The 26,937-nt window shown below is 47.9% G+C and overlaps 1 protein-coding gene across 5 annotated transcripts in view; it reads right to left on the bottom strand.

Moving 5' to 3' along the window:
- CRTAC1 (cartilage acidic protein 1) overlaps positions 1 to 26,471 on the bottom strand; it is a 152,207-nt gene extending 125,736 nt beyond the window's left edge. For 3 of the 5 annotated variants that reach the window (XM_074339249.1, XM_019724831.2, XM_019724832.2), the window contains exons 1-2: positions 26,287 to 26,470; positions 10,874 to 11,070 (exon numbers count right to left, since the gene is read on the bottom strand). In XM_074339249.1, coding sequence (XP_074195350.1) covers positions 10,874 to 11,070; positions 26,287 to 26,310 — 221 coding nt within the window. In that variant the 5' untranslated portion in view covers positions 26,311 to 26,470. Of the gene's footprint in view, positions 1 to 10,873; positions 11,071 to 26,286 lie in introns of all 5 variants that reach the window. The other 2 variants (XM_074339248.1, XM_074339250.1) reach the window with 1 other exon arrangement.
- Positions 26,472 to 26,937: the final 466 nt, after the last annotated feature.

Raw genomic sequence — 26,937 nt, 5'->3', positions numbered from 1 at the left:
TCACACTCTGCCTTAAGGCTACTAATTCCTTCTGAAATGTGGTCTTTTTGTTCCTCCTTTAATATGTTTAATTATTTAAGAAGGCATGAACTATGATACTTACATTATATATATTACCTCTTGATTATTCAGGGGCTGATTAATTCCCGGGCTGTCCCGGTCATGTCCTTCTCTTTTCTACCCTCATTTGTTTCACCATTCCATTTCTTATTAGCATCTTTTAGCAAGAATGGACAGTAGGAGTGAGAAATGATTCTGGTGACAATTTATGAATTCTGATAAAAGATTTGGTTGGAGGAAGTTGCAATTCTTTCCAAAAGTATGAATTTCTTTAATTCATCAGGCATATTGATTCTCTCTGAGTCCTGTGAAGGCAGGAGTTTCTCTTGTTCACTACTAACCTCCAGGACTCAGCAAGGTACCTGGCATGTGGTGGCTTAATAAAAAACAAAAAAAAGGTAGAATGAATGAATAAGAGCTGACTAATATAATAGGGATAAATAAACTTTTTCCTAAGTGAGACACTGATTTATAGGAAACGAAGTAAAATGTAAGACCACTCATTTTAGGATTGCATGTCTGCAGACAACAATATAAAAATGTTTAAATGACTGTGTTAAAAATTAACAACAGAGGATATATAGTTCTAATTAAAAAACAAAAAAATGTTGCATAGTGTCATGTTATTTGGTTGATGGAAAAAGAGGGGGAGAGAGAAGGGGAGAAGGGGAGAGGGGGAGAGAGAGAGAGACATGCTGAAGTTTCTTAGACAAGGGTTGGTCCAAGTAAACTGCTATTGTTACATTAGGCATTAGATAAACATAATAGCCTCAACACACTAACAACTGGACATTTAGCATGTGCTAGGTGCTGCGATAAGCAATTTACATGCCTTATCTCATTTGTCTTCACCACAACCTAGGAAGTATTATTCTCTAACAGGCATCAGAAAGTTACTAGTGTCTCTGAAAAATTTTTTTTAGCTCTCTAGCTTTTTGAACCAAGAATGAACTTGTCTTCTTTTTCACTTCCTAGTTTTTAAATTAAAGATTTCTTTCCCCAAGAAATGTTAGATACATTCAAAAGATTGACTTAGATTTTAGATACGTCCTTGGAAACTTGGAGATACGTTATATCACTAGCTTTTGCCTTTTGACATTAATTAATTGTCTGGAAAGCAAACTTTTATAATGAGACTTGCTCTACTTTTCAAAGTCTTCCTAATTTGTGGAATGGTTTGCATGTGGGGTACAGCAGGGGAAGGGCAGGGTTCAGCCTCTGGGCCTGTTCGGCAGCTCTGGTGCTGTCCAGGAATCAGGTGCTGAAATGTCTTTAACCAAGGCCCTCACAGGTCAGCTAGATGGAGCAGTGGCTTATGGGAGTTGGGGGAGTGCATGCAGCTTTGGCAATGGGATGGTGCAGCCGCAGCTTCCCAGAATAGGGAAGCAACTTGAAAAGATACTGGGGGGACTAGAATTATGGCCCATCTTATTTGGAGGGGGTTGGGGGGAAATGGCTATCTCTCTTCTGCCTCCTTCTTCTTCCATACTTTGCTTTAGCTTGGAGGTTAGAATACAGACAACAGATTAGTGATGGAAAAGTATGTGTTAAAAAAAGGCTGGCATTTGTACAATTGGTCAGTGGTGTAGTCTGGAGAATTTCACTGCTTCTGAGAGGTGTTAGACAAGCGCCAGGAAGAACCAGGACTGGAGGCTCAATGCTGTCAGTTCCTTGGGACTACTCAGTAGACAAACAAGTATTGTGTTTTAATGAAAGGGAAATGAACACAGGGCCCTTGGCTGTAATGAGTCAGAGAAGATCAAACCTGTGACCTCAGAGAAATTCCACACAGGGAGAAAAGCGCCTTATTGCTACAATCTCAGACGAAATGCAGTGTTTATAAGAAACTTGAATACTCTGGGTAATGAACCTGATAAGTGCGCTGGCCATGAAGCGAGTGTTTCCTCTATAGCTCACATGACATTCTGCTCTGTTATTTCCACACATGCCTTCTCTCTCTTACGGCTCAGACGGCTTGAAAGAGGGACTGTATTATTGTATCTGCCAAAGCACGGGGCACATAGCTATGCACACGCACGTCGGCATGTAGGGTTTTTATTGAATTGATTGATGCTGCTCTCCAGGCTAAGGTCCTTGAAACAATCACTTTTGTGTATCGCTAATGTTTAATTTTTTAAATTAACCTAAGATCCTCCATCCATCTATAAGACCCCTGCCTATTTCATTTCATTCATTCACTGAGTATTGACTATGTGCGCAGGTGAGGAGAAAGTGCCTGCCTTTAGCAGTCTGCAATCTGATGTGAGAGGAGAAAATTTTTTAAGAATTCTGGATCAATGTGTATGTATGTATATAGAATGTTTACTGGTTAATTAAATAACATTGTGATATTTCTTTGGTTTGAGTTCCTTTTCAATCTGCTCCAGCTACCAAAACTCCTCCAGAAACAGGTTCACACTGATCACCGATCATCAACTGCTCTTCCATATGCTTAAGAATTTTTCATCTGACTAGATAGCCACAGGGGCTAGGGATGGTTATGTTCTAGTCTGCGACACACACCGGATAGGGTGCTTGCTCTGGCTTACAGAGGGAGAGGGGGTGTAAATCCCAAATCAGTCGAGGCAAAAAGTGGGATTTAGAAAACAAGAATCTTCCCCTAACCCTGCTATAAAAGCCCCACAACCAATCAATTATTTTTTAAAGAAAGAACTACCACAGTAGGCTATTTCAAAACAAGTCTCTCAATTATTTACAGGAAGAAATATATTCATAAAGATTATGACCCGAACAACACAATTAACAAGCTTAATTTAATGGGCATACATAGAATAATAGTTATACTTTTTACCATCTCTATGATCCTCAGCAGATCTCTGGGCCTCAGTGTCCTCATCTGCAAAATGGGGACAACACTATCTATAGTGCTTTCATCAACTCTAAGGTGTCATCAGTGATAAGACTCACAATTATTTTATGTACCTCTAGGAAAGAAAAAAACTGCCAATTAAATGCAAGCAGCCAGTTGTAGGTCACATGCCAATTTTAGTGATGTTAAAATGTGAAAGAAAAAAAAAGTATGACTTAGATTCAATTAAATACTACACCTCATATGGACTGTTGTGATGGTTTAAAATGAGATGCTGTATGTAAAATATAAGACATGTGTTCTTCTGCCCTCCACCCTTTCATAACTTTAGTCTGCAAACCGGTGAAGGCAAATGAGGAAGAGCATGGTAAAAATCTGAAGTGGGGAATGTTTGTTTGAGCTTCTTCATATCTTAGCATGCTTTCCTAGATATCTGCACCTCAAAAGTAACCCCTTCCTCAGAGGGAAAATTAAGTCAGAACCATAGCATTCTTGAAAGAAAGTGACTCACCAGGTCAATAGGACCGGAAAGAAGGGGTGTGTAAGGAAAAATACAAGAGAGGGAGGCAAGGGTCAGATGGGGGGGGGGGAGGCAGAGCAGAAGTCACTCTGGGAGTGGAAGAGAAACTGTGAGGCCTGCTTGGGGGATAGGGGTAGAGGAGGGAGAAGGGAAAGGGGGAGGCAAGGTGAGGAGAAGGCCTGAGGGCTGTATAGCTGTCAGGGTGGGAGGGCCAGCCTAGGCTCCAGCCTGCTGCGTGCTCCTGGGGAGTGCAGAGTGGGACCCAGAGGGCAAGGAAGGCCTTCCAGTCAGCCCACCACTTTAAAACAAACAAAAAAGGGGAAGAAGAGAGACTTACAGGAAAATGACTGGGGACAGGCTGTACATCCACTTTCTGAATGGATGAAAAACTCACACTACTAAAAGTAGCTTTGCCGTTTGCAGCAGAGGCAATTTTAGTATCTTAATTATATTACTATTTTGGAATAGCTTTTTATAAATACCCTTCACTTCTTTGTGAAAATCAGTTTTTTGTTAAAATGCTTTTTTTTTTTTAAAAAAAATTAAAAACAAACAGCAAAATCCAAATAAGCCTAAAGCTCTCTTCCACTTGGAGAGAGACTTTTGCTCCCTAGTTCAGCAGACCTGCGCACTACCTGTCCTTCTGAGGCCATCATCCTAGTTCTCAAGCAGAAGTGCTCTCCACCTGTTCCTGCCTCCTGGAAGGCTTGCATCTCACTGGGGATGAGGTCACTTAGGACCTCACCCAATTTGGGTGTGTTTGTCCCACCAAGGACAGTGAAATCTTTCAAAGCTCTGGCACATTCTCTGCACCTCCAACTATCCACAGTATCAGGTGTCAAACAGTGAGCTGCAGGGTGAATTAATGTGGGTGGTCACCGAGGAACAAAGTGTGCTGTTAGGGAGTCTTTCCAAAACTGCACGTTCCTGAGACAGGGGGTTGTCATTGATTAAAAACATTACTTTTGTTGGGGGTATATTTCTTTTAAATATATTCTTTTATTCAATAATATGCTTCTGAGTGATTTATTTATTTTACTGCTGTGAAGTTATTAAAATAATACTATTAAAATTCTCTGAGGTAATGGCCATCACCTCTATGAAAAATGACACCAAGCACCCAACCTTTACTTACTGTATTAGTTTCCTGTGGCTGCTGTAACAAATGACTGCAGACTTAGTGGCATAAAACAACACAAATTGATTATTTTACAGTTCTGTACATTAGAAGGCCAACGTTGGTCTCACTGTGCTGAAAACAAGGTGCTGGCAGGACACCTTCTGAGGAAGCATTCTGCTCTAGAGGCTCTAGGCTGTGCGGGTAAATCCATTTCCTTATCTTTTCCAGCTTCCACGGGTTCCCCACGTCCCTTGGCTTGCGGCCCCTCCCTCCATCTTCAAAGCCAGGAATGGTGGGCTGAGTCCTTCTCACATTGCATTACTATGACCACCTCTTCTGTTTCTCTTTTCCCACTTTTAAGGACCCTGTGATTATATGGGTCCCGCTCAGAAAATCCAGGGTAATCTCCCCATCTCCAGGTCCTTAACTTAGTCACATCTACAAAGTCCCTTGTCCCATGGAAGATGACACATTCATTAGTTCTGGGAATTAGGACCTGGGCATCTTTGGAAGGCCATTATTCTGCCTACCATACCATCTGACACCTTATTCTGGATGTGTGTGTGGCTAGGCTAATTACATAGGGGCCTCAGACATGTGGCTGCCCAGGGCTGGGGAGAAGGTGGGAAACATGCCTCGCACCGCTGCATAACCATTTTAGGAAAGTCTGAAGAATCGGTTAAAAAGCCCTGGCTCCTGCTCCAGCTCAAGTCTTATTAGTATTCAAAATCAGGGGCCGTCCATGCCGAACCATAGTAGGAGAGCTGGCACCCTGCAATCATTCTTCCATGATACCGACGACAATGAATCTCGGGGTGAAAGGTGACCCATTTAAGATATATTTTTGCAGAGGAAGCTTTAGAGGAAGTCCTTCTAGCAGCCTGAATGAGAAAGTATTGAAGTTCCTCCATCCAGTTTTTAATAGCAGCAGCTTCTTTTGCAGATGGAGAATGGGCTTTTTATTTTTTCCTTCTTGAACTAGTGGATCTAAAGTGATAAAGTTCAGACCCCGGAGCCTAATGTGGCTGTACACATAGTAGGTGCTTAAATGGCTGTTGAATTCCATAATCCCAAAGCTCACCTTTTATTTATAGGCTATGACTAAACAGAAAAAGATTGAGATTGGAAATAGTTTGGCAGTACCTATTAAGACTTGAAACGTACATATCATTCCCAGCATTTCCACTTCTTGGTATCCATCCCAGAGAAATATTTGCATATGTGTGTAAGGATGTGCGGTACAGCGTTGTTTGCAATGGTCACAGACTAGAGACAGCTTAAATGTTACTTGAGGGGTGGCGAAATGAATGTGGCACACTCATACTAAGCAACTTAAAAAATAAGCTAGATCTGTATGTTTGAACCATGAACATATTATACAGTGAAAAAAGCTAGTTTTGAGCAATATGTATCAGTTTTATTCCTCCAAAAATTATGTATTTTGTAAAAATATATAGATATAGATATAGATAGATATACATACATACATATACCGGGGAGGCCAAAAAATGTATACACATGTATTCCTCTTCTGTTATTGGTATATACTGAGTATTACAATTTTAATACAGGTTTTTCTTAAAATGTGTATACATTTTTTTGGCACCCTCTGTGTGTGTGTGTGTGTGTGTGTGTGTATTACATAGAAATTTCTAGAAGTAGAATCACCAAAGTGAAAACAACTGTTATTCTGGGAGAGGACCAGGATGGAGTTGGAGTAGGGATGGGGGTTGGTAAAGATAGCTTTTTACTTCCATGTATATTGTGTGAATGTTTTTTCAATAAAGCATATTTAAATGTTATCAAAATGTAAAATATATTTTAAATTAAGAAAGAGAAATTGAATGAAATAATCTAATATCTTAAGATGTCAAAATTCATGATCAAATCTAGTAAAATGTTTTATTTTACAAAGCAACAGTTAGGACTGAAAGTTCACCTATTTTGTTGAAAGTGTGTGTGTGTGTGTGTGTGTGTGTCTGTGTATTACATATATATATGGATAGCACATCTATCTACTGAATCTGTATATACTATATATATCTCTACATGCTGCATGTATCTATACATAGTTGTAATAAAATGCATAAATGGTGCTTTGCTTAAATCATAGACAAATATCTCATTCTTTGTCATTGTTTTTATTATTTATAATGGTGAAAATATCTCCTATGTAATTATGATTAATCTGGTAATTGAATATCGTTTGCCTTTTAAATAATTCAATTAACTTTAGTAAGTTAAAGGTTTTCTGACATAATTGCAAAATTAAGAAAAAATGAAACATGGCTTTAAGACATGTAGCATTCCTTTGAATGAAATGCTTTCAAGTGTGAACCATGCGTTAAGATTTTATCAAATGAATGCTCTTTGTATAGAAAAACCGATCTAAATCGTGATTTAAACTTTACAACCATTACAATCTTTCCATTTGAGCAGAACTCCTGTTGGAAACTGACAAGGGGTAGGGGCGGTGGGTTATCTCAGCCCTCTGGGGATATCCCAGGAAACAAAAGCTTTTCTAAAGGAACTGTGCAAGATTGACACCAACAGGAATTCCTTTCCAGGCTACATGACAATGAAGATTGGGAGCATCGTTGCACTGAGAAAAGGGGAAGCCACTGGGCTTTCTATGTACCCAGGGAACCAGTGCTGAGGATCCGCAATGGTTTGTGCGTGTGCAGACATCTCTGGAGGTGATCAAGTTTTCCCCTCACCAGTTAGGGAGGAGACTGTACGCAGATTGCAGGCACGCACCTGCCAGTTAACAGATAAGCCCTCCACAGGCGGTGGCACTCGCCCAGCTGTGGCAGAGGCGCAGAGCCTGCCCATTCCCTCCCCCAGCCCCGCAGAACAAAGGGCGGTCATTTTCTGCTCCTCCCAGAGTCAGAGGCACACACACGCCTTCCATCACAATTAACTCAAGAAACAGAAACACAACACAAACTCACCCGCAACATGCTCAAAATCAATGCCATCAATACCCAGAACGAGGATACCGAAAAAGCAAAACAAAACAAACCTATTCAAAGAGTAAATACTCAAAGCAACAGGGCTTGAGTCAGACACACTACAAGGTCAACAAATCCAAGACAAGTTAAAGTGCAGGGTCCCTGATAAACTGAAGAGCTGGCCATTATCCCAGGAGGAAAACATAAATGCCTTCAGGGGCCAGCAAATGGAAAGGTCTATAATATAATAGAGAGTGGGCCTGACATGAGCTGGACCACAGATGCCCCAGGTAAAAGCAATCATATTCAATTTTGTAAAATTTCAATTCCTGCTACGTGATTCTTAAATAGTCTACAATCAAACAGAGGAGAATATGGATGTGTAGGGTGGATGAAATAGAGTAAAAATCACTGTCAAAAATGTTGCCAAGGAGTCCACAGAGAATGAAAGGCAGGCAGTAATCCTAGCTGCCGTTATCTGAAAGCATGGTGACCACTGGTTTATATCTTCAAAGGCAGCAGCAAAACAAAAGTTTAAATGGCTTATTAAGCTCTACTATGAGGAACTCAGACTAATCAAATAGAGTCTTCACGTAAGTGATTGGGCTGGATTACAGAAAGACTGCACACATTCTCATGGAAGGCTCTACATAAATGGAACCTCCGAAAACCAATAAGGTGTGACCTTATTGGAAGGCAAGGGGTGGACCAAATGACCTCCCAAGGTCCTGTATAGTCAACTCCTGGTTATCCAGCCCAAAGAAGAGGACAGTGACAAATCATCCTAAATTGGAGATAATAAAAAGTTATATTTGCCTTTGGAATGTATTTTGGTACTTAAATTAGAATGTGTCTTTCCGATGCCCTGAGAATTCACAATGCTTCGTAACATCCACGCAGGCCTGACCTAGAGCTGGGTGGCTGCCCAATTTCGACATTCTGTCCTCCATGTAACTCTGCTGCTTTGCTGGGGTGAGCATTACCATCTTTCAGAAGAACACCCAGCAACACCAGCTTTCTCAGCCAGGGGATGCCTGGCTCACCCCTTCCCTGGCAGAAGAGACAAGGGTCTTCCCCCTATCTCTCTCCAGTTGATTCCAGATCAAGACCCAGAATGGTCTGGCTCTTGTTTCTAGAGGAGGCTCCCAAAGGCTGCAGGGCCCACAGTAAGCAGCAAGTGGGACAAAGTGTAGACCTTCTACTCTAGGCTGATTACAAATGATGGTCTAGCTTCTCTACCAAAAGGACATGCAAGCAAACTTCTTGAGAGACAGAGCAAAATGCTTGATTAAAAAGGAAGATGAAATGAATGCCTAGCACTTGGAAAGAAAGACGCTGCGTGCTCAGGAGAGGAAGTGGCAATCCCACGCTCATCAAAGGATGGGTGGAATGGGGAGCTGCGCTTAAAGACCGTCACCCAAAGTGAAAGGTGAGCTTGCTCCTAGTAGTAACTTGTGGGGAGCCCAGGAGGAAGGAAGAATGGTGGGCCCACTGTTCTCTGTCAGCCACCATGGTCTACTGGGGGAGGCTGGTGTCACCTAGCGGGAGGCAGGGCCAATCAGAACACCTCGGAAATGCATCAGAGTCCTTTAACCAGAGTCTCTGGCACAGTGGCACAGGGCTCTGGGCGGCAGGATTGGGCTGGGGGGGGCTTCTCTCTGATTCAGAGAGTGACTGGACAGTCCCAGAACCTAACACAGAACTGAACACAGGCAAGCTGCCTGGCCCCACCCTGCTCAGGTCACCTCAGGCAACAAGGGGAGTGACAACCATTTCTAGTTTTCCTTTTTCTATCACACTCTGCTCTTTAGGTTTTCTTTTTTTCCTTCTCAAAGACCAAAACTGTGCTAAACTAAACGTGGCTACATAAGTAAAATGAGGCAAAAGAAAAAAAAAACAGTTCCGTGGTCACAGTAGCCACATTTCAATTGCTCGACAGCTGCATGTGGCTAGTGGATGGTACCAACATAGAACACCTACTTCATCCCAGAAACTTCTGTCGGATGGTGTGCTAAGCAGACTGTTAGGAGGTCTGGAATGCAGCCCCTTCTGCTCTTCACAAGGTAGAAGAAATGGGGAAATGAAATAAGAAAAGCAGCTTACAAAGTATCTTTTCTATACATCATCACCACTGATCCTCACCACTGTCCTGTGTGGTAAGTGGAGGAGTTCAATATGCCCATTTTACAGATGAGGAAAGTGGGGGCTGCATAGCTAAGGCACTTGCACAAGGTTCACAATGATTGGATGTTATGGTTAGAATTAACACCAGGTCTTCTAATTCCAGGGTCAATGCTTTCTACCATCACATGCAAGTAAAGTTACCTGTCAGTTACTTCATTCAGTGCTGCCATAAAAGCTCAGGTCGCCCAGAAAAAGGTTGACCAGTCCCTGGAGTGTTCTATTGTTGACTGATTTTTGAAGTGATACCTAAACTTTGCACCATGTAGTTTAGCAGCTCTAGAATTACGGAGCCTTAGGGTTCAAATTCTGACTCATCCACTTACTATTTACTTGACAGAGGGCAAGTTGCTCACCATCTTTGAACCCTAATTTCCTTTTCTCTAAATGGGGATGATAATATGCTTACTAGTGTTGTCAGGAAAATTAAATAAGACGATGCATGTGAAAGGCTTAGTACAGTGCTTGGTCCATATTAGTGCACAATAAGTAACAATTGTTAATGTAATTGGCATAATTTATAATGCACTGGCATTATGGGCTTCCAGATAAGAAGGCATTACAGACATCCCCGTTTTTACAGATGAGGTATCTGAATCTCAGCAAGTAAGGGACTGATTAAGGTCATGGAACTAGAGAGTTGTAGATCTAGGGCATGAACTCCAGCTATGTGGACTCTAAATCCTATGCTTTTCTTGTTGCACAGTATTGCTTCTCAGGAGAGAGGGGAACAGGCGGCGCCAAGGCATGATTTAGAGGATACTTAGTAATCCTTCTTAATCCATCTTCCTCCTTTCTTTGAAATGGGCATTAATGTTTCCTTAGTCTTACGTAAAGTGCTGTGCAAGGACAACTTAGAGCATCCCCTTCTATCATAATTGCCCCCTGTAAGTCCCTCCTATGTAGAGATGCTAGAGTCCCACTGGTAAAGGAAGCAAAACTTGCATAACTAAGGAGGCTTAAAATATGAAAAGAGTGCCTTGCACTCTCCCTGGAAAGCCTGTGGCTCAAACACCTTTCTTCCACCTACCCTCCACTGCCTCAATGCTGTAGCAAAAGGCAAGGATGTAGCCTACTGAGCCCGGCCAAAGCCTGTGAGTGAGCATGTGCGTTGTTGCAGGCCACTGGGTTTTGGAGCTATTTGTTACTTAGCCTTATCACAACAAAAGCTGACTGATACACCTGTTAAATTCAGGGTGGGACGCACTTACCCTGCCACGACGATCTCGAAGTCACCATCATGGTCCACATCAGTGACTGCCACACCATAGTTGAGCTGGGTGGGGTTGCTGTCATAGTCGGGTGGCAGAACCGAGTTGGTGACTGCTGTGAACATGGGTTCAGCCCGCTGGGACCCCTCAGTGGGGGGCAGAAAGCACAGCAGCAGGAACAGAAACATCCTGAACATCTGAAACCAAAAATTACAAACGTTACTGGAAAAGATCTTGTAGCCCACGCAGACCAGGAAAATGTAGCCCCAGGTAGACACAGAAGTGCCTTCCTCCCCTGTTCACCAAGAGCATGGCAATTCCTAGGCTGCCAGTTCCACAAGACCTGCATTGACCATTCTCTTTAAAGCTGCATCCTGCCCCACCACACCTGCTCTGCCTTTTCTTTTTCTATAGCCCCTATCACTGTATAACACACTGTATAATGTACTTATTCATTATGTTTATTATTTATCATCCATCTCCCTCTGCTAGAATGTAAGCTCCACTGGGGCAAGGACCTTTGTCTGTTTTGTTCACTCACAAACACCAAGGCAAGGACAGCATCTGGCACCTAACAGGCATTCAATGCATATTGGTTGAGTGGATGAAGGAAGGAAGGAAGGAGTAGTAGAGTATCAACACACAGGCATCGCCCGTACTCGGGGATAAAGATTGGGAGAATGAAGAACATAGCGCTCAAACAGTCCAAGGGTGCGGCGAGACCTCTGTGAGTGTCCAGGTGTCGAACAGTAGAGGCAGTGAAGGATTGTCTTTCCGTGGGTCATACCCCAGAGGTAGCTGGAGGGAATCTGTGACTTGGCAGTTCCCCTGGCCACGGTCTCTCCCTAGGGCAGCTGGCCATCACCTCCAACCAGGAAGCAGGTAGTTAGGGAATGTATTCCAGCAGGCCTGGCGGTGGCACATCATTCACTTGGAGAAATTAAACCATTTCTCCAAGTGCATGTTTTATTATAAATTAATTATGTATAATCCATTGTATAATTCATTATTATATCTCTAACATAACTCAGGGTGTTGCCGAGCAGCCTGGGGCCATGGGAGCTGGTGGCACACACCCAGGAGACAGCCGAGAATGGCCAAGGCGGTGGAAAAACTCCACCCACTCGTTGTGTGAGCAACGGAGACGCTCAGAACGCTACAGATGGTACCACCCTGCGACTCTGCCTGCAGGCCTAGAATCAGAACGCACAGAGTGCTCGAAAGCTCTGCTGGCACAAGTCCCACACAGGCGGCTCAGGTCCAGTCCTGCAGGCAAGGTGCTGCCTTCCTGCCTTCAGAAGGCAGCAAACCCCCTCCTGTGGAACTTTTCCTGCGAGCGCGTCAGTGCGTCTGGCAGCTGAGAGCAAGGCTAAGTGAGGCTGATGTCTTAATGAAGAGGAGATCTGAAGACTGACTCCCCCGTTGTGGAGACAGACGCTCCTGCTAGCAAATAAGCTTGCTCCAGTTCAGGACTCAGAGACCAAAGCGAAGGGCCCAGGCACTGCCTTTGGAACCAAACATGATTCGAAGCATCCGTACTGCCCTCCTGTAGAGGCTGGAGAGAGAGAGACCCAGGGGCAGGGCTCCGGCTGCAGGCGGAAACTAATTACGGCGAGCCTTCCCGGGAAGGAGGTTCTTGGAGTGTCCTCATAGGGCACATGTTGGGTGTCACACTATCAGAGTGAGGTCAGTCCAAATTACAGAGATGTCTGAATGCGAAAGCGTCTGCTATTAGGCTGTCTAATCACTGAAGGCAAACATATCGCGATGAGAGTTTGCAACTCGGCAGGAAGTTTGGTTGAATAGAGGAAAGTCATAATTGGATTAATGAGCAGCTGGGGGGAAATGAGACGCTAAAGAGTATTTACTAACCAATGCAGACATGCTGAAATGTGGCATGGATCTGAAGGTCACTGGACTTTTCAAGGTATGACCTCTATCGTAGGCACGGCAAATGCGTTTCAACTTGAGAGCCAAATCTAGTTGATTGGCAGTGGCTTGAAAGAGTGCTGTGATCAGCTTGCAACGTTTGCAATGGGCATGAAAGAGAAAAGTGGCATCAGGAAGCCTTCCAGAGGCTAGTTAGTTCCTCCCAGGCACCATACCTGCACTTTGGGTCACCGCCACCAGGGAGACAGGCCCTGTTAGGGTAATACAAACAACCGGGAGAAATTTTTTAATGAAGGCCATGAGGGGCAAGAACCATGATCCAGCCTCTTGATTTTTACCTTTTCTGTGAGAAGTAGAACTTTTAATTAAAGCAGCCATATGAAAGAAGTCGCTACTCCATGTTATCCATTTCCAGATAAATAACCTAAAGCAAGATTAAAAGAAATAACACTCCCATGGGTTGACCCCTATTTTGCTTGGTAACCTTGAGCAAACCACATTCTTGCTGGGTCCTAGAGCTGTCTTCTCCAAAAGGACGGTTTGGGAGTAGATCGCTAAAGGTCCTTTACAGCTCTAAAATTCTATAATGGATTAAAAGACATCTTTTTTTTTTTTTTTTTTTTTTTAAGACAGACCATCATCAGTTTTTCTCCCCGGTTTCTTCTATGAACCTCAGACCGACAAGTGTGTTTCTCCTTTCTGAGCATATTAGACCTATTTTGAACAAAAAGCTTTTCAGCACAGTTCTCCAGTAGTTCCCTCTCGAGGGCCAAGGCCAGAGAGAAACACACCACCATTAGTGTGAACCCTGAGATCACCTGCCGCGTGGCCTCTCCCAGGGGAGCTGGGTGAGCGTGGGGCAGGGAGAACTGCACTCCACGTTTCATTCCTCTGCCACGTCAAAGGCGCCTGATGCACCCACGGGCTGCCAAGTACTAGTGGACAGTTAGAGGGTAAGCTGTGGGCCTGTCTTGATGGTGGGTTGGAAAACAGTCGTGGTGAGGAAGCTTAGGAAGAGGTCTGGTAAATATCCACCCTCTCCTGTCAGGGCTCAGATGAAGGAAATCTTTGAAATGCTCCTTGAACCCTGGCTGCTAGGAGTGGTCCCCAGGGCAGCAGCCGCAGCAGCGAGGAGTTTGTTAAAATGCAGAATCTTGGGTCCCACCCCAGACTTAATAAATCAGAATATGCATTTTAACAAGATTTCAGGTGATTTGAACGCAACTTGTCGTATAGTTATTTAAGAACTGTTCTCTCCTTCAAGTAATGCTTCTCAAACTGTAATGTGCCTATGAAGCATCAGAGGACCTTGATGTCAAAATGCAGATTCTGAGTTGGTAGGTCTGGGGTGGGGCCTGAGATTCTGCATTCTAACAAGCTGTCCGGTGATTCCTAGGCTGCTGGTCTGCAGACTTCACTTGTAGTAGAAGGCTCTAGACCAATGGTTCTAAACCCTACCTTGCCCAACAGAATTCCCCGGGGAGTTTTTAGAAATATGCTGCTGCCCATGACCTTCAGCTAGTTTCTGATTTGGTTGGCCTGGGGTGGGGCTTGGGTGCTATATATTTTTAGAAGCTTCCCAAGTGACGTGAATGGGTCGCCTGGGTGGAGAACCACTGCCCCAGACTCATGGTCCCCAGATGGGAGTGTAGGTGCAATCTAATTCGAAGTGAAAAATGTTTCTGATACCAAAATTCATCACCAGCTTGTTGAAGTACATGAAGAAAATCTATTTAGCTAGAGAATGTCAAAGGAGGAGGTGGACTATGGAGTTTGGGGGAACAAGCAGAGCAGGGTGGTACTGCCTGAAGCAGCAGGGCAGCGGGCACCCCGAATGACCTCACATTGTACGCGGAACCTCCTGTCACACCCCTGTGAACACCTGAATCTTCTGGGAGGAGAACGTGGAGAAAAGTTAAAAATAAAGTTAAAAAGTCAGCGGAACTGAAGTTTTTGTCTTCTTGAATGCTTGTGTGTGCCTCAGGCACCTGCATTAGAGCCGTGAGTGGTGTGCACAGGTGGGAATGGCACTAAGTAGGAAGCAGGTAGGGTGAGTGCAATGGGAGGACAGCCCGGGGCGGAGCAGCCTGGGAGAGGCGTGGCTACACATCACAGGCAGAGCTCGGGCAGAGGGCTGTGTCTCAGTGAGGAGCTGAGGCTGCTGCTTCAGGGGAGGCATGGGGAAGGGGCAAAGAGGGGTCTTACAAGGGCGAGAGATGGTAGGACTTGTGTTTCAGGCAGTGAGAAAGAATTGCTTTGTAGTAATAATTTCTTAAAAATGCTCTCTAAGCAAACTTCTTGAACAGTCCTCAGCAGGATGAAGAGAGAAAAAAACAACAACAAACAAACAAACAAACAAAAAAACCGAAACCCAAAGCCTGGAGTCAGGGACCTGGATATAGATCTCAACCCCAAGGTCACTGGCTAGTTAATCACCATAAACCAGCCCGTGACCTTGGGCATGTTCCTTAATCATTCTGATGCTCAGTGTCCTCACCTGTAACATGGAAATCATATGACATGTCAAGGTTTCAAGGGTTCAGTGAGCTAGTGAAGGCCTCCCAGGGGGCCAGGCAGGGCAGCTCTCCCTGCTCACTCCTCCTTTCACAGACAGCGCTAAGGTTAGATAGTCTTTAGGCATTGGCTGTCGGTCACATGCAGCCAAACTCAGTTTTCTGTGGCCTCCGGACCTTCCTGAATTCTGAAAACTGGTAACCAAGCAACCTAGATCTCTGAAGTGGGGTCAGACAGCTTTGGGGAGAGACTTCCAGAGCAATTTTCAGGGCAAGCAGTTATTTAGCAATTATTGAAAGAGCCAAGGACACCACCTCAAGCTCTCACAAAAGCAAGAGCCCTGAAGGCTTCAGACATTGGGAATAAGCAGGGAGCACAGAGCCTTTCCAGACACTGTAGGAGGGCAGAGGCTCACGGGAGAGAGGCAGCAGCAAGAGCACCCTGCCCTGCAGAGGCCGGGCCACCAGATCTGCACAGAGAGCCACAAAGGAGCACCACGGGAGAAGAGCTAAGAGAGGCTGCCGTGGCTCAGTCACTCACGGCGACAATTCCTGTGGGTCCCTGATGAACAGGGGATTGTGCTCGGTGGCACTGGGGTCCCAGGGAGAAAGCTAATCCACATCTGCAGTACAGGGTGAGGGGTGCTGTGGAGGAGGGAGCACAGACAGATCTAAATTAGCTGAGGTGGGGGGTGCTGGGGAATGCCTCTGCAGAGGTAGGGGTGAGGCTGGATGTTAAAGGATGTTAAGAAACTAGCTGGACCGGAGAGGCGGGAGGAGGAAGAGCAGACAGAGAGCAGACTCCTCAAAGGACTGGAGGACCCAGCTGTCACCCCGCTGACCTTCTAGCTCTGCTTTAATTGAGGCCCCGATCCCCGGGTCATGAGTTAGGAGGAAGCATTCATTTCTTGCTCCTCAACTTTTCCACCCAGAGGAGCTTCCATGAGACTAGAGCAGCGGTTCTCAATGGGGGGTGTGTGTGGGAGGGAAGGGGGTTGATCCTTTCACCCACCCTTACACAGATCTGTCAATGTCTGGAAACATTTTTGGTTGTCACAATTAGGGAAGTGGGGGTGCTACTGGCATCTAATGTGTAGAGGCCAGAGATGCTGGCAAACATCCTGCAATGCACAGGATGGCCGCCCAACAAAGAATTATCCAAAAGGTCAGTAATGCTGAGATTGAGAAACCCTGGATTAGTGCAATATTCTGGCCTCCCTCTTTCCCTCACTACCTCCTCCTGGGGGCTAGATCAGATTGGTCGGTGTGGAAGAACCGGGCTTGGAGAGCCCTTTCTGGAGCTGTCCTTCTGCAGTCTGCCATGTGCTGAGCTTGGCCAGGCAGGCTCAACCCCACCCGTGCCCACAGAGAGGGCTGCAGTGGGAGGTACAGGAGCAGCCGCTGGCCCCATGGACCCCACTCCAGAGCCTGTAATGATGGCGGCATTTTAATCTCCATCTGCCAGAACCCAGCCTCTCTCTTCCCTTCTCCCTCCCCCTTTCTCTTTCTCCTTTGGTCCTGAATCTGAGTAGGGAGGTGGGATGGTATCCCTTCGGCCCCTTCAAACCTCAACACTGCCACTCAGGTTGAAAATCTGGTGTCATATTTGGCTCTGGCTTCTTCCTCATTCTTCACAGCCACTGGATCAGATCACCAAGTCAATTCTGCTTCATGAGTCTCTTTCAAAGCTGCCCCATCTTTCCGTCCCCAGTGCCAGGGATGCGCCCCTCTGTCCTTCAGCTGAACAACAGCAATACTTGCCAACTGCCCCCCTTCCTCTCATCTCTCTCCCCCCTTCCACATGGCTAGCAGAGCTCCCTTCCTAAATCTCAGAGCTGATCATGTCGCTCTTCAGCCTAATTTACCGGACCATGTACACAAGGCAAACAAAGGTTTTTTTACTGCAATTTCATGTAACAAGTCCTAATGAGGAATGGGTAGTAATAACAACACTTAACCTACGGCCAACTATGTACCAGGCACTACTCTAACCCTTCACATACATGATCTCATTTAATCCTCATAGTAACCTTGGGAAGTAGGTACTACTATTGTCCCTATTTTATAAATGAGGAAACTAAGGAACAGAGAGGTTAAGTAACTTGACCAAGATCACACAGCTAGTACGTGGTAGAGCCGGGTTTGTGCCTAAGCCAACTGGCTCCAGAATTGGTGTTCTCTGACTGCACCAAACTTGTCTTAAACTGTGTGAGATGGGAAGACAGTGGAAAGAGAAAGCACCTCTATCAGGGGCACCTGGGGAAGGAGAAAGGCGGTGGTGAACTGGCCAGCGGGGCCAGCATGTGCAGTGGCCCAGCAGGTTTGTGTAGTGCGGAGAGGCTCAGCATGGCTGGAGCATGGGATGGGGGCAGGGCAACAGGGGGCAGGAATGTGGCTGAGGCGGCTGGAAAAGCCTGTGGCGGCCTCGTGAGAGATGAGCCAGAAGGGTAGAGAAGGACCTGGCAGAAGTGGTGTGTTGGAAAGAACTCTAGCAGCGGGGTGCAGAAGAGGCCACGGGAGGGCAGGGCTGGAAACAGAAGCTGTGGGCCACGTGGGAGAGAAAGCTGGAGGCTGGCCTGCAGTCATTCACTCATTCAGTAATACTCTTGTGCGCCTATGCTACGCCGGCCCTGTTCTGAACACTGGGAAACAGCCGAGAACAAGCCCTTGTCCCCGTGGAGTGTGCATGCTAACGCCTGTCACTGGCATTAGTCACGGCGTTTCGCCACCCCATCCCCATCCCCATCCTGGTGGTCTGCAGTGCCAGCCAGGAAGAAAAAAATGCTACACCTCGTACACCTCCCCACCCCCGCCCCCGCCTTAGGGGCCGCCATGTCCTATGCATCTTCCCCAGCACCAAGGAAATGTAAGGCTTTCTCCTTTCCCTCTACCTGGAGAGAGCTCCAGACGCTGCCTGCAGCTGCACTCAGAGAGGAGACTTGGTCCTGCTCCAGAAAAGGCAGATGAAAACTCAAGGGACCCAGGCTAGGGGGCGCCACAGAGACCAGCAGTCTCATGAAACAGCGTTTCTGGAAGTGAGAGGACAAATGGAATCTCCTAGCCTTATGCACAAGGCATAGCAGGTCCTTAATAAGTATTATTAACTGCTCAGACTTCCTGGTCTGTAAAAGGGGAAATGAAATGAGACAGTGTTAAGAGCTGAGCACAGGGCCTGGCAAACAGAACGTCCATCCATGGCAGGTAGCAGGAGCAACAAGCACACTAGTGCTTCTGCTAATAAATGTTGAATGAACATGTCGCAGGAGGTGGAGTCCAGGCCTTTCCAGGACGAGCTGCCAAACGCTGAATGGAATGTGCAGGCCTGTGAGACTTTCAGGAATAGGCTTGCTTCTGTTTCTAATTTGTCTAGGGACCTAGTGGAGTTCTTTGACTTCTTAAATACTACTTTCCAAATGCGGAACGCCTCAGTTTACTGTAATATACACATTCATTCTGCAAGCATTTTAGTAGATGCTTATGGGCCAAGTTGGAAATGATGACTAAGACACGGCTTCTGAAGTCAAAGAGCCTGTAGTCTACCAGGAGGGCGTCACAATATAGAGCAGCAACAGGTACAAAGTCCAGGCTCATCCCCTTGGAGGGAGACGTGAACTGGCAAGGTGGATGGGAAGGGCAAGCAGGAAAGGCTCTCTGGAGAAGGGGAGTGGGGATTCCAATGGGAGCTGCATTCCAGGTGGTGGAGGCCTACAGATCAAAGGCATGGATGTGACACAGGGCATTGGTGCATGCTGCAAAGGCAGTTGCTGCGGCTGGAATGCGGTGTCTGGGGTGGAAGTGAAGGGAGAGAGAAGGGAGTGTGCAGGAGGAGGTGGAGGCGGTCTTGTATGAAGGCAGCAGTGGGGACCCGTACAGCTTGCTTTGCCAAGGTAAGGAGGCTGGAGTCACACTGCGGGGAGGTTTGGAAGTTGGGCCAAGACATGCGTTTTAGAAAGGGCATTTTCGATGTGGGGCAGCAGTGGGCAGGATGGAGAGGCTGGCTGTGTTTCTGAAAAGTGAGTGAGAGCATGACAGAGGGGATTTGGACATTCTGGGGCAGGGGTGGGGCATGGCACTGGATGACCTCCAAAGTTCTTTTCCAGGTCTACAAACCTATGGGTCAGGTCCCCCCCACACCATCATTTAAAATGCAGTAGTGGACCTTGCTATTTACAAGTATCCTCCTGAGAATTTTTCTGTTTAGTGGTGATCCATTCCTTAGTCTGTCTTCAGTGGAAATCCAAATGATTCCCCTATCTATCTGCTTAGAGCTGGGGAGGCCTGGAGGAAGGCGAAAGGGAAGGGCGTGAGCCTCCAGAGTGTGGTGAAGGGGAAAAGAAACCAGCTCAAGGCTCAGAGCCCGTCTCCAGCTCATGGAGTGGGCCCTGCACAGGCTCCTCAAAGCTTGATCAGTGAGGCCTTGGGGGTTTCGAGCCCTGGTGCCAAGTGCCAGCCCGAAGGGAAGCTGGGCTCACTGACCCAGCCCTGTTTGGAGATTCACTTAAACAGCAAGAACTACCGCTGTCCCAGGGTGGCCACCTACATTCAAGAACTCATCTGTTCCCCTACCGAGCACCCCCCGAGCCCTTCCACGTGCCAGGCATTGGGCTGGGCGACGAGTTAGAGGTGAGAACAAGAGACACTGCACGTCCCCCCACACTGCTTGCAAGGCAGCATTTCTCCTTTTGGGGACTCTTATTTCCCCACCTGCCAACAGCCTCTTTGGATATACATAGCTTCTCAGATGTGAGGTGCATGATTACGATTTCCAAGAAAAGAGCCTGTTCTTTGAGACCAGGGTGAAAGAGAACATGACATCACTTAGATGCTGAGACTGCTGGTGACGGAATAGGCCTTTCTGCTCCATTCCTGACTGCTAAGGCCCTGAGGCCACGGGGCCTGACCTGGCCGTACAGAACATTCATGGAGCAACAGGGAGGAGATCTATGGGGCAACCCCCACTCCTGGGCACAAACAGCGTCAGACCAGGGATGGGCCTTATATGAAAAACATCAAAGGCGGCTGCTCCCACCAAACCTACCAGCGGTCCTCTGCCTGGTTCTGATTCCCCTGCTTCTGAGCTGTGTCAGGATTTGCATGTCACCCTGGGTCCTTAAAGACAGACATCAAAGGAGGGCAGGGCAGGGAGACCACTAGAGCCCTCCCTTTGGGGCTTATCTCCAGGTAGGTGGAGGCTGATGTTAGGAAGGGAAGTCCCTGCAGTCCCACTTCCAGGAAACGGAACACCCTGAGCTCAGCAGGGATTCCGGTGCCCTTGTCACTGGACTTTTCAGGTGCAAAGGTAAGAGCAACTGGAAACAACAGCAAGGGTCATCTTACACTCCTTGTACTCAAGAGTCTTCTGTGGCTAATTAAAGTAATACGACAAAATGTCCCTTAGAAGAGATCTTTAAGAATATGCCTGTTAAATAAATAAGGCTTTATTCATTAATAATACACCTTCCCGTCCCTCCGTGAAGTTCCTTGCAGAACTTCTCTGTGCCCAGAAGGCTGAGCAGGAAAGGGTGGAAGAGAAGTCACCACCTCCCCTTCCCGGAGGGAGTGGGGACAAATCCAGTCGCTTGTCATTTGTGGAGCTATCAGTTTCTCCTCCGGATGTTGATCAGATTTCCTGGGCTGGAACCAACTTACAGGGCTAGGATACTGGAATTTTTCCAAGAAGCAAACGCTCTGCTTCTTATGAAGTCAACATGATTTCTTTCAAGGAAAATTTTTATCTTTTTTTTTAAAGTGCCTAGGGTTTTTGAAGGGCAAATCTTTGGACATTTCTGTAAAGATAATGATTATGATATACTTATCGGTTGCTAACACCACTTCCCCCCCCACCCCCCCCCACACACAGAGTCATGAGGGTGGGGGAATGATACACCTACCATTCTACAATGAGTCAGTGGCCTAGCCAGAAATAGAACTTTCCAAACTCCCTAATTCTTAATAATAGTATTAATAATAGTTTCTTTATAATTTTCTACGTGGTTTCAAGCTCACATTTAATCTTCACAACAATTTTGGGGGGAGTTTAGGTAAGTCAATCTCAGGAGACAGAAGATCTGAGTTCCAGACCAGCTTTGCTACTTGCTTGCTGTGTGACCCTGGCTGGTGTCTTTACCTCTCTGGATCTCAGGGTCCTCAGCTGTGAAGTGGGAGAGTTGGATGAAAATATGTCTCAAATCTCTCAAACCTTTCACATGCTCTGATTCTGTGCTGCAATGCTCTTCCAGTCCAGGGTTTCCCAACCTTGGCACTGCTGGCATTTTAGGCCAAACAATTCTTTGTTTGGGGGGTGGGGGGTACTGTCCTGTGCACTGTAGGATGTTTGGCCTCATCCCTGGCCTCTACCTACCACATGCTAGTCACACTCCCTACCCCACTTTTGACAACCAAAAAATGTCTCCAGAAATTACCGCATGTCTGGGACACACTCCTCTCATCACTGCCTAAGGACTTCAATAAGGTCAAGATCATGAGTGATTCAGTGGAAAAAGGTCTTCCTGGCCCCTCCTCTTCCCCAACCAACCCCTTCACACCTTTCTGCACACTTCTTAAACACAACCTCCCAGCCCTTTGCTGCTTCTCATTTCTTAAATGCCCTAAGTGCTCCAGGGTGTGTTTGGTGTGACAATGAACCAATTGATTTCATGCTTTCTCCTAAGGAGGGTTCACAGGTTTATGTCCCCTAAGTAACCAGCTAGGCTCCCCAGAAATCCCTCGCAGAGCCCCGGCTGGCCTGGAAGCCTGTATCTGCAGCCTGCAGGAGGCTCGGTGAGCACGGATTTGTCAGCACTCTTAAATCACCGGGCTCCGAGGAAGGCTTCTCCCAGCACAAAGATCCTTCCTTAGGAATCAATAGCTCAGGGCCTTCCATCACATTCAGAATTATCCTGGGACCTGTAAAATTTCTCTTCCCCAAGCATGGCAGAACCCCAAAATGAAAGCCCCAAGGTGGGGGAGGGAAGAAGGCAAGGACGGAGCCCTGCCAAGAAGGCTTTGTCCGTCAGCCCAGATGTTGCTGTGAGCAGAGGCTAACGTGCAAGCCTGGACACTTGGTCTCATTTGCTGGCAAAGGAAAGACACAGTGTAGTTCCCAGCAGTAATATCTCCTCCCAGCCCAATACCTCTGTATATCTTACCAAGGGCAGAGGCATGTTAAAGACTGTCTTCCTTGATCTTCGCTGTCCTACCCTCATCCCAGGGTTGCCAGCTTCACCATGTTGCAGAGGAGGAAACTGAGGAATGCAGAGGTGAAGCGGTTTGTCCAAAGTCTCTAAGCCAGTAAGCAGGGGTCCAGATTCTAAGCCTGTGTCCTTTCCACTATGCTGTCCTTTCCAGGGAGAGTGGTGTCATTCATCTAGTAGGGCTCATGAAAGGGGCAACTTCTTGTTTTCTCAGTGTCTAGTGTCACTTCTCAAACTCTCTGTCCTCTCCCCTATTCACACAGAAAGCCAGAGATCTTGTGTTAGAGCTACATTTTATGTAATTCTATTCCTCTGGCCTTATCCAGAACCAGACCATGCTGGCACAAGTCTTCAGCTAGAACTGGGAGCTGACGGGGATTTCAAGCACAGCCTCTCAGAACCCCACTGTGAAGGAGGAACTGTTGCTCTCTGGTGGTCCCCATTATCCTACTGCCACCCTCCCCCCGAAGAAAAACACCCAACTTATCTGTGAACCCGAAGGAGATGAGGAAACGGAAGCATCTTCCCTGGCAACAAGCATCCTCTGGGTGAGCCTTAGAGATGGAAGAGGATCCACCTCTCGGAATTCTGGCGTGGCAATACTGGTTCCTCCTGAGGGTCACCACCAAGTGTGCCGAGGCTCTGAGGGGAACTTCAGACAGTGTGCAAAGGAGCAGGGTGGGAGAGGAAACAGAGGGGACAGCCCACAGGCCATTCAGCAAACCACCTTCCCAGGGCCCAGCTCAGATGTCGACAGCCAGCCTCACAGAATAGAAAAAGGGCAGTGGAAGTGGTAGTATCTTCTAGGTCACCCCAGAAGCCTGAACAAGAGGATTTTGCAAAAATAGAACATCCTAGCACTCTGACCTTGAGCGGGTAGCTAGCAGCAAGAGTGGGAGAATGGGCAAATAGTGGTTGGAAAATCTCTGCTCCACCCAGGATCGAAGCACTGAAGGTCTCAGAGGCAGTACGGCGACTGCTGAACAGAGACCCCCCACTCCAGCACACCTTAGCAGAAGAAAGGGAGGGCTCCAGTACTGGGTTCCATGACTGCTGTGCAGGACTGAGCACTGCTGATTCCTAAATGCATGGACAGAAACCTGGAGATGCACTGCTTTTGCCTAAAAGACTGCTTGGAATAATGAGACAAGATAATGGAGGAAGGGAAAAGAATCATTAGGAATTCCCATTACCTGTATGTGTACATTACAAGAACTTTATCTGCTCCTCACCTCCTCAGTCTGAATAACAGATTCAAAGGAAATTTCCCCAGTTTACCTAGTTCTGATCCGTCAGCAATTACGAGTACCTACTGTACAGGGAACACCCGCCCATCTCCATGGTAAAGAGGAAGCAGGTCATGGAGTGGAAAGAGCTCTGAGGAGAGGACTAGGAATCCTAAGACCCAATCCTCTTTCTCCCACCAAATAGCTACGTGACCTTGGGAAAGATACTTGCTTTTATTGGGTTTCAGTTTTGTCATCTGTAAATTAAGTATGCACGCGAGTTTGGGGGATGAGATGAGGTTAGACTAGATGCTCATCAGTGTTCCTCTCTTCTAACTCTAACGTTTTTGGGCTTGGTGAGTTCAAAGAACACACTAGCGTCAAGCACAAAGGAATGGTCTCTAAGGGCGGGTGGGGATGAGGGCTAGCTCTGTTTCCTTGGAATGCTGTACTTGCACCTGCCCCATTGCACCTGACATCACAGGACCACCTGAAGTCCAGAAAGCATGTGGCAGGAGGGTTTCAATCATAAAGGTGACGGTTGGGGGCTGTGGCCTGAGCTTGCTTAAAGCGTTAAGTTACTATGGCCAATGAAGGGCAAGAAGTAAGAAAGTCAGTGGTCCTGAGCTGGGTGCCTTTGGCGCCCCCTACTGGACACCAAGAAGCCTGCAGGACAGCTTCATTCGCATCAGCCGGCAGCAAGAACGACTGAGAACAGACTTGTCACAAGCTCTTTAAAAGGACAGCCTTCCTATGTTTCTCTCCTTAGAATTTCATAGGTCATTGGTCCACACAGTCACAGGAACACTCCTGTGAAGCTATAGGGCCTCTTAACCAGACATCAAGGTGCCAAGTAATAAACATCAGGGTTCAGAACACCAGGTGCAGCTCAGATGGAGAGAAGGGAAGAAAGAGCAACAAGGAGGTATTTCGCTGTACAAATTCCCACTGGAGAGAAGGTCTTGGGAAATGCAGCAGAAAAATGTTGACTGCAGGCAGAGGGTGGAGCTGGGTCTTGGGGTCTGGGTTGCTAGCTCCCATAAAAGATGGAAGCAGCTATCCTAGGAGTTCAAAACACCCAGGCGTGTTTAGGGATGAGGCACAGGTGAAGGATACAGCCCCACCTGAGCAGCCTACCTTTGACCTTTTCCAGAGACCATTAGTATCAACCGGAAACAGGAATATGCTCATCGTGCTCCACTGTACCAGCACCAAGACCCTGAACTCTTTGTTGCTTCTCAAATTGACTTTAGGGTCCTGCTTCCAGAAGGATGTTTTTAATCAAGTCAGAGGGAGAGAAAATGCTTCCTCAAGGGCCATATTAGAACAACTGCCATGTCCCCACTTTCCCGTTTTCCATCTCCTCTTCCTCATGGCTGAGCGTGAGGTACAGTGTGACTCTCTGAATTTGCTCTAATTCAGTCTTGGGTGTCTCCAGCCCCAAGCCATCAGGGTCAAAAAATCTCCCATCAGTAGCATTTCTTTTCCCACGTGAGTTCTCTCCTAATTCAAGACAGCGTTACGGAGTTGTCCCCTATTCCTGGAACCCTCTGCCCTTCTTTTCCACATGGTTTCACTTGGGAAGTCCTGCACTCATCCCAGAAGACATCGCAAGTATGACTCAAGAATGTGTCCCGCTTGGAGAGCTGGAGCATCTCCTGGGGCGCAGAGAAGCCAGCCTAGGTGCACGCCCTACCACCAGCAACAGCAGTCTTTATCAGTCATTCCCAGAGGAAGGGGCTTACCCACCCCCAACCCCAGGAGCATTTCCTCACCACTCTGGGATGCCCCCATCCAGCCTGGGATGACTTTGGATTCTTCAGTTGGTTTCTGCAGAACCCGGACTAACCAGGGCTCCCAACTACTGTACTGTGAAGAAGTGCACTGCATTGCTGGGCATGCCCCCAAGCCTGGCCTGCTGCTACATCAAAGCCTCCATGTGCCCCCACGGGGCAGAGGAAGACCTCTGGTTCCTCTGGAATGCCTGAAGCTGGCTTGCCTGAGACAAGCTGAAAGCGACGAGACCACACCTCGGTCCAGCAAAGGCAGCTAGCTGACAGCTATGCCGCGCACCGGGCTGGCTCCTGGAGCTCTCTGCCACCCAGCGCTGTGCCGGGGAGCTTGGCTCCTTCAGGGAAGAAACGCCAGCCGCCCAGGACTCTCCCCACATCCTAGAAGCAGCTTCCAGTAGCTTCCCCGGCCCGTTGCTGAGCCTGCCTGGCTGGCTGGGTGACTCCCCAATATCCCCAGCACAACCCTCCTCACCTACTCCGCTCCCTCCCTGCCCCGGTGCCCCCTCCCTAAACAGCTGACCTCCAACACATTCCTTGCCAGCTGTGAGGTCTGTTGCTTCACACCTCCTCTCTGCCACCGCCGGCCCCGCTCCCGCCTAGACCCCTGGCTCCGCGCGCCAGTCGAGTCCTGAGCCTCTTGGCAAGTTGGAAGCAAAGCCGCCGCCGCTTTGGCGGTCTCTGTCTTCCCTGGTTCCAGAGCGGCAATCCTGCCACCCCTGCGAGAGGATCAGGAGGGGAGCCTAGGGAGGGAGAAACTTTCTCCGCCTGAGAAGGTGGGGGCACCGAGCGGGTACTCACTCCGGGGTCAGCGCTGGGAGCCATCCTCCTGCTCTCTCCGCCCCACCGCTTGGGGGCGTCGGAGCGCGGGCGCTCGCTGCTGCCTCAGCCGCCGCCGCCTTCCAGCTCCCAGCCCTGGTCCCGGGCTGGCCTCGAGCCTCCCGCCCCGACGCCGCTCGCCCGCTTTATACAACTCCACTCGAGCGCGCGCGGGCTTATGTAAAGGCTGGCGGAGCCCCGCAGCCAATGGCGCGGCGGCTGGAGCTTGGGGCCCGGGGGTGGAGGGCGCTCGCGCGGCCAATCGCGGCCCGGGTAGCCCGGGGAACCGGGTGGGGGTAGGGCGCACCTCCCCGCTCTGATTTAGGAGCCAGGATTGCGGTGGCAGCAGCCAGCAGCCAGACTGGCCCGGCGCAGCGCGGCGGGCGCTGGGGTGGGCGGCGGCGAGGTCGGGTGTCCCCTGCGCCCCGCCGCTCCGGCGCGTAACCTTCAGGAGGCAGCGGGGCCTGGCGAGGGGGCTAGGGCTCCCAGCTTTGCGCTGGGGGCCTGGGCCGATGGGAAGCAGGGGTCCCTCGGGAAGAAGCGCCGGGAAGGAAGACAAGGGGGAGGGGAAGGGAGGACGGCGAGCTCCCGGGCCTCACGGCCACCCCTGCGCTCAGGGCCAAGGGTGACGGC

Source organism: Rhinolophus sinicus, linkage group LG07 (genome assembly GCF_036562045.2).
Source record: "Rhinolophus sinicus isolate RSC01 linkage group LG07, ASM3656204v1, whole genome shotgun sequence".
Taxonomy (NCBI): Eukaryota; Metazoa; Chordata; class Mammalia; order Chiroptera; family Rhinolophidae; genus Rhinolophus; species Rhinolophus sinicus.
The sequence above is the reverse complement of the archived record's forward strand: the minus strand, read 5'-3'. Positions and strand labels throughout refer to the sequence as shown.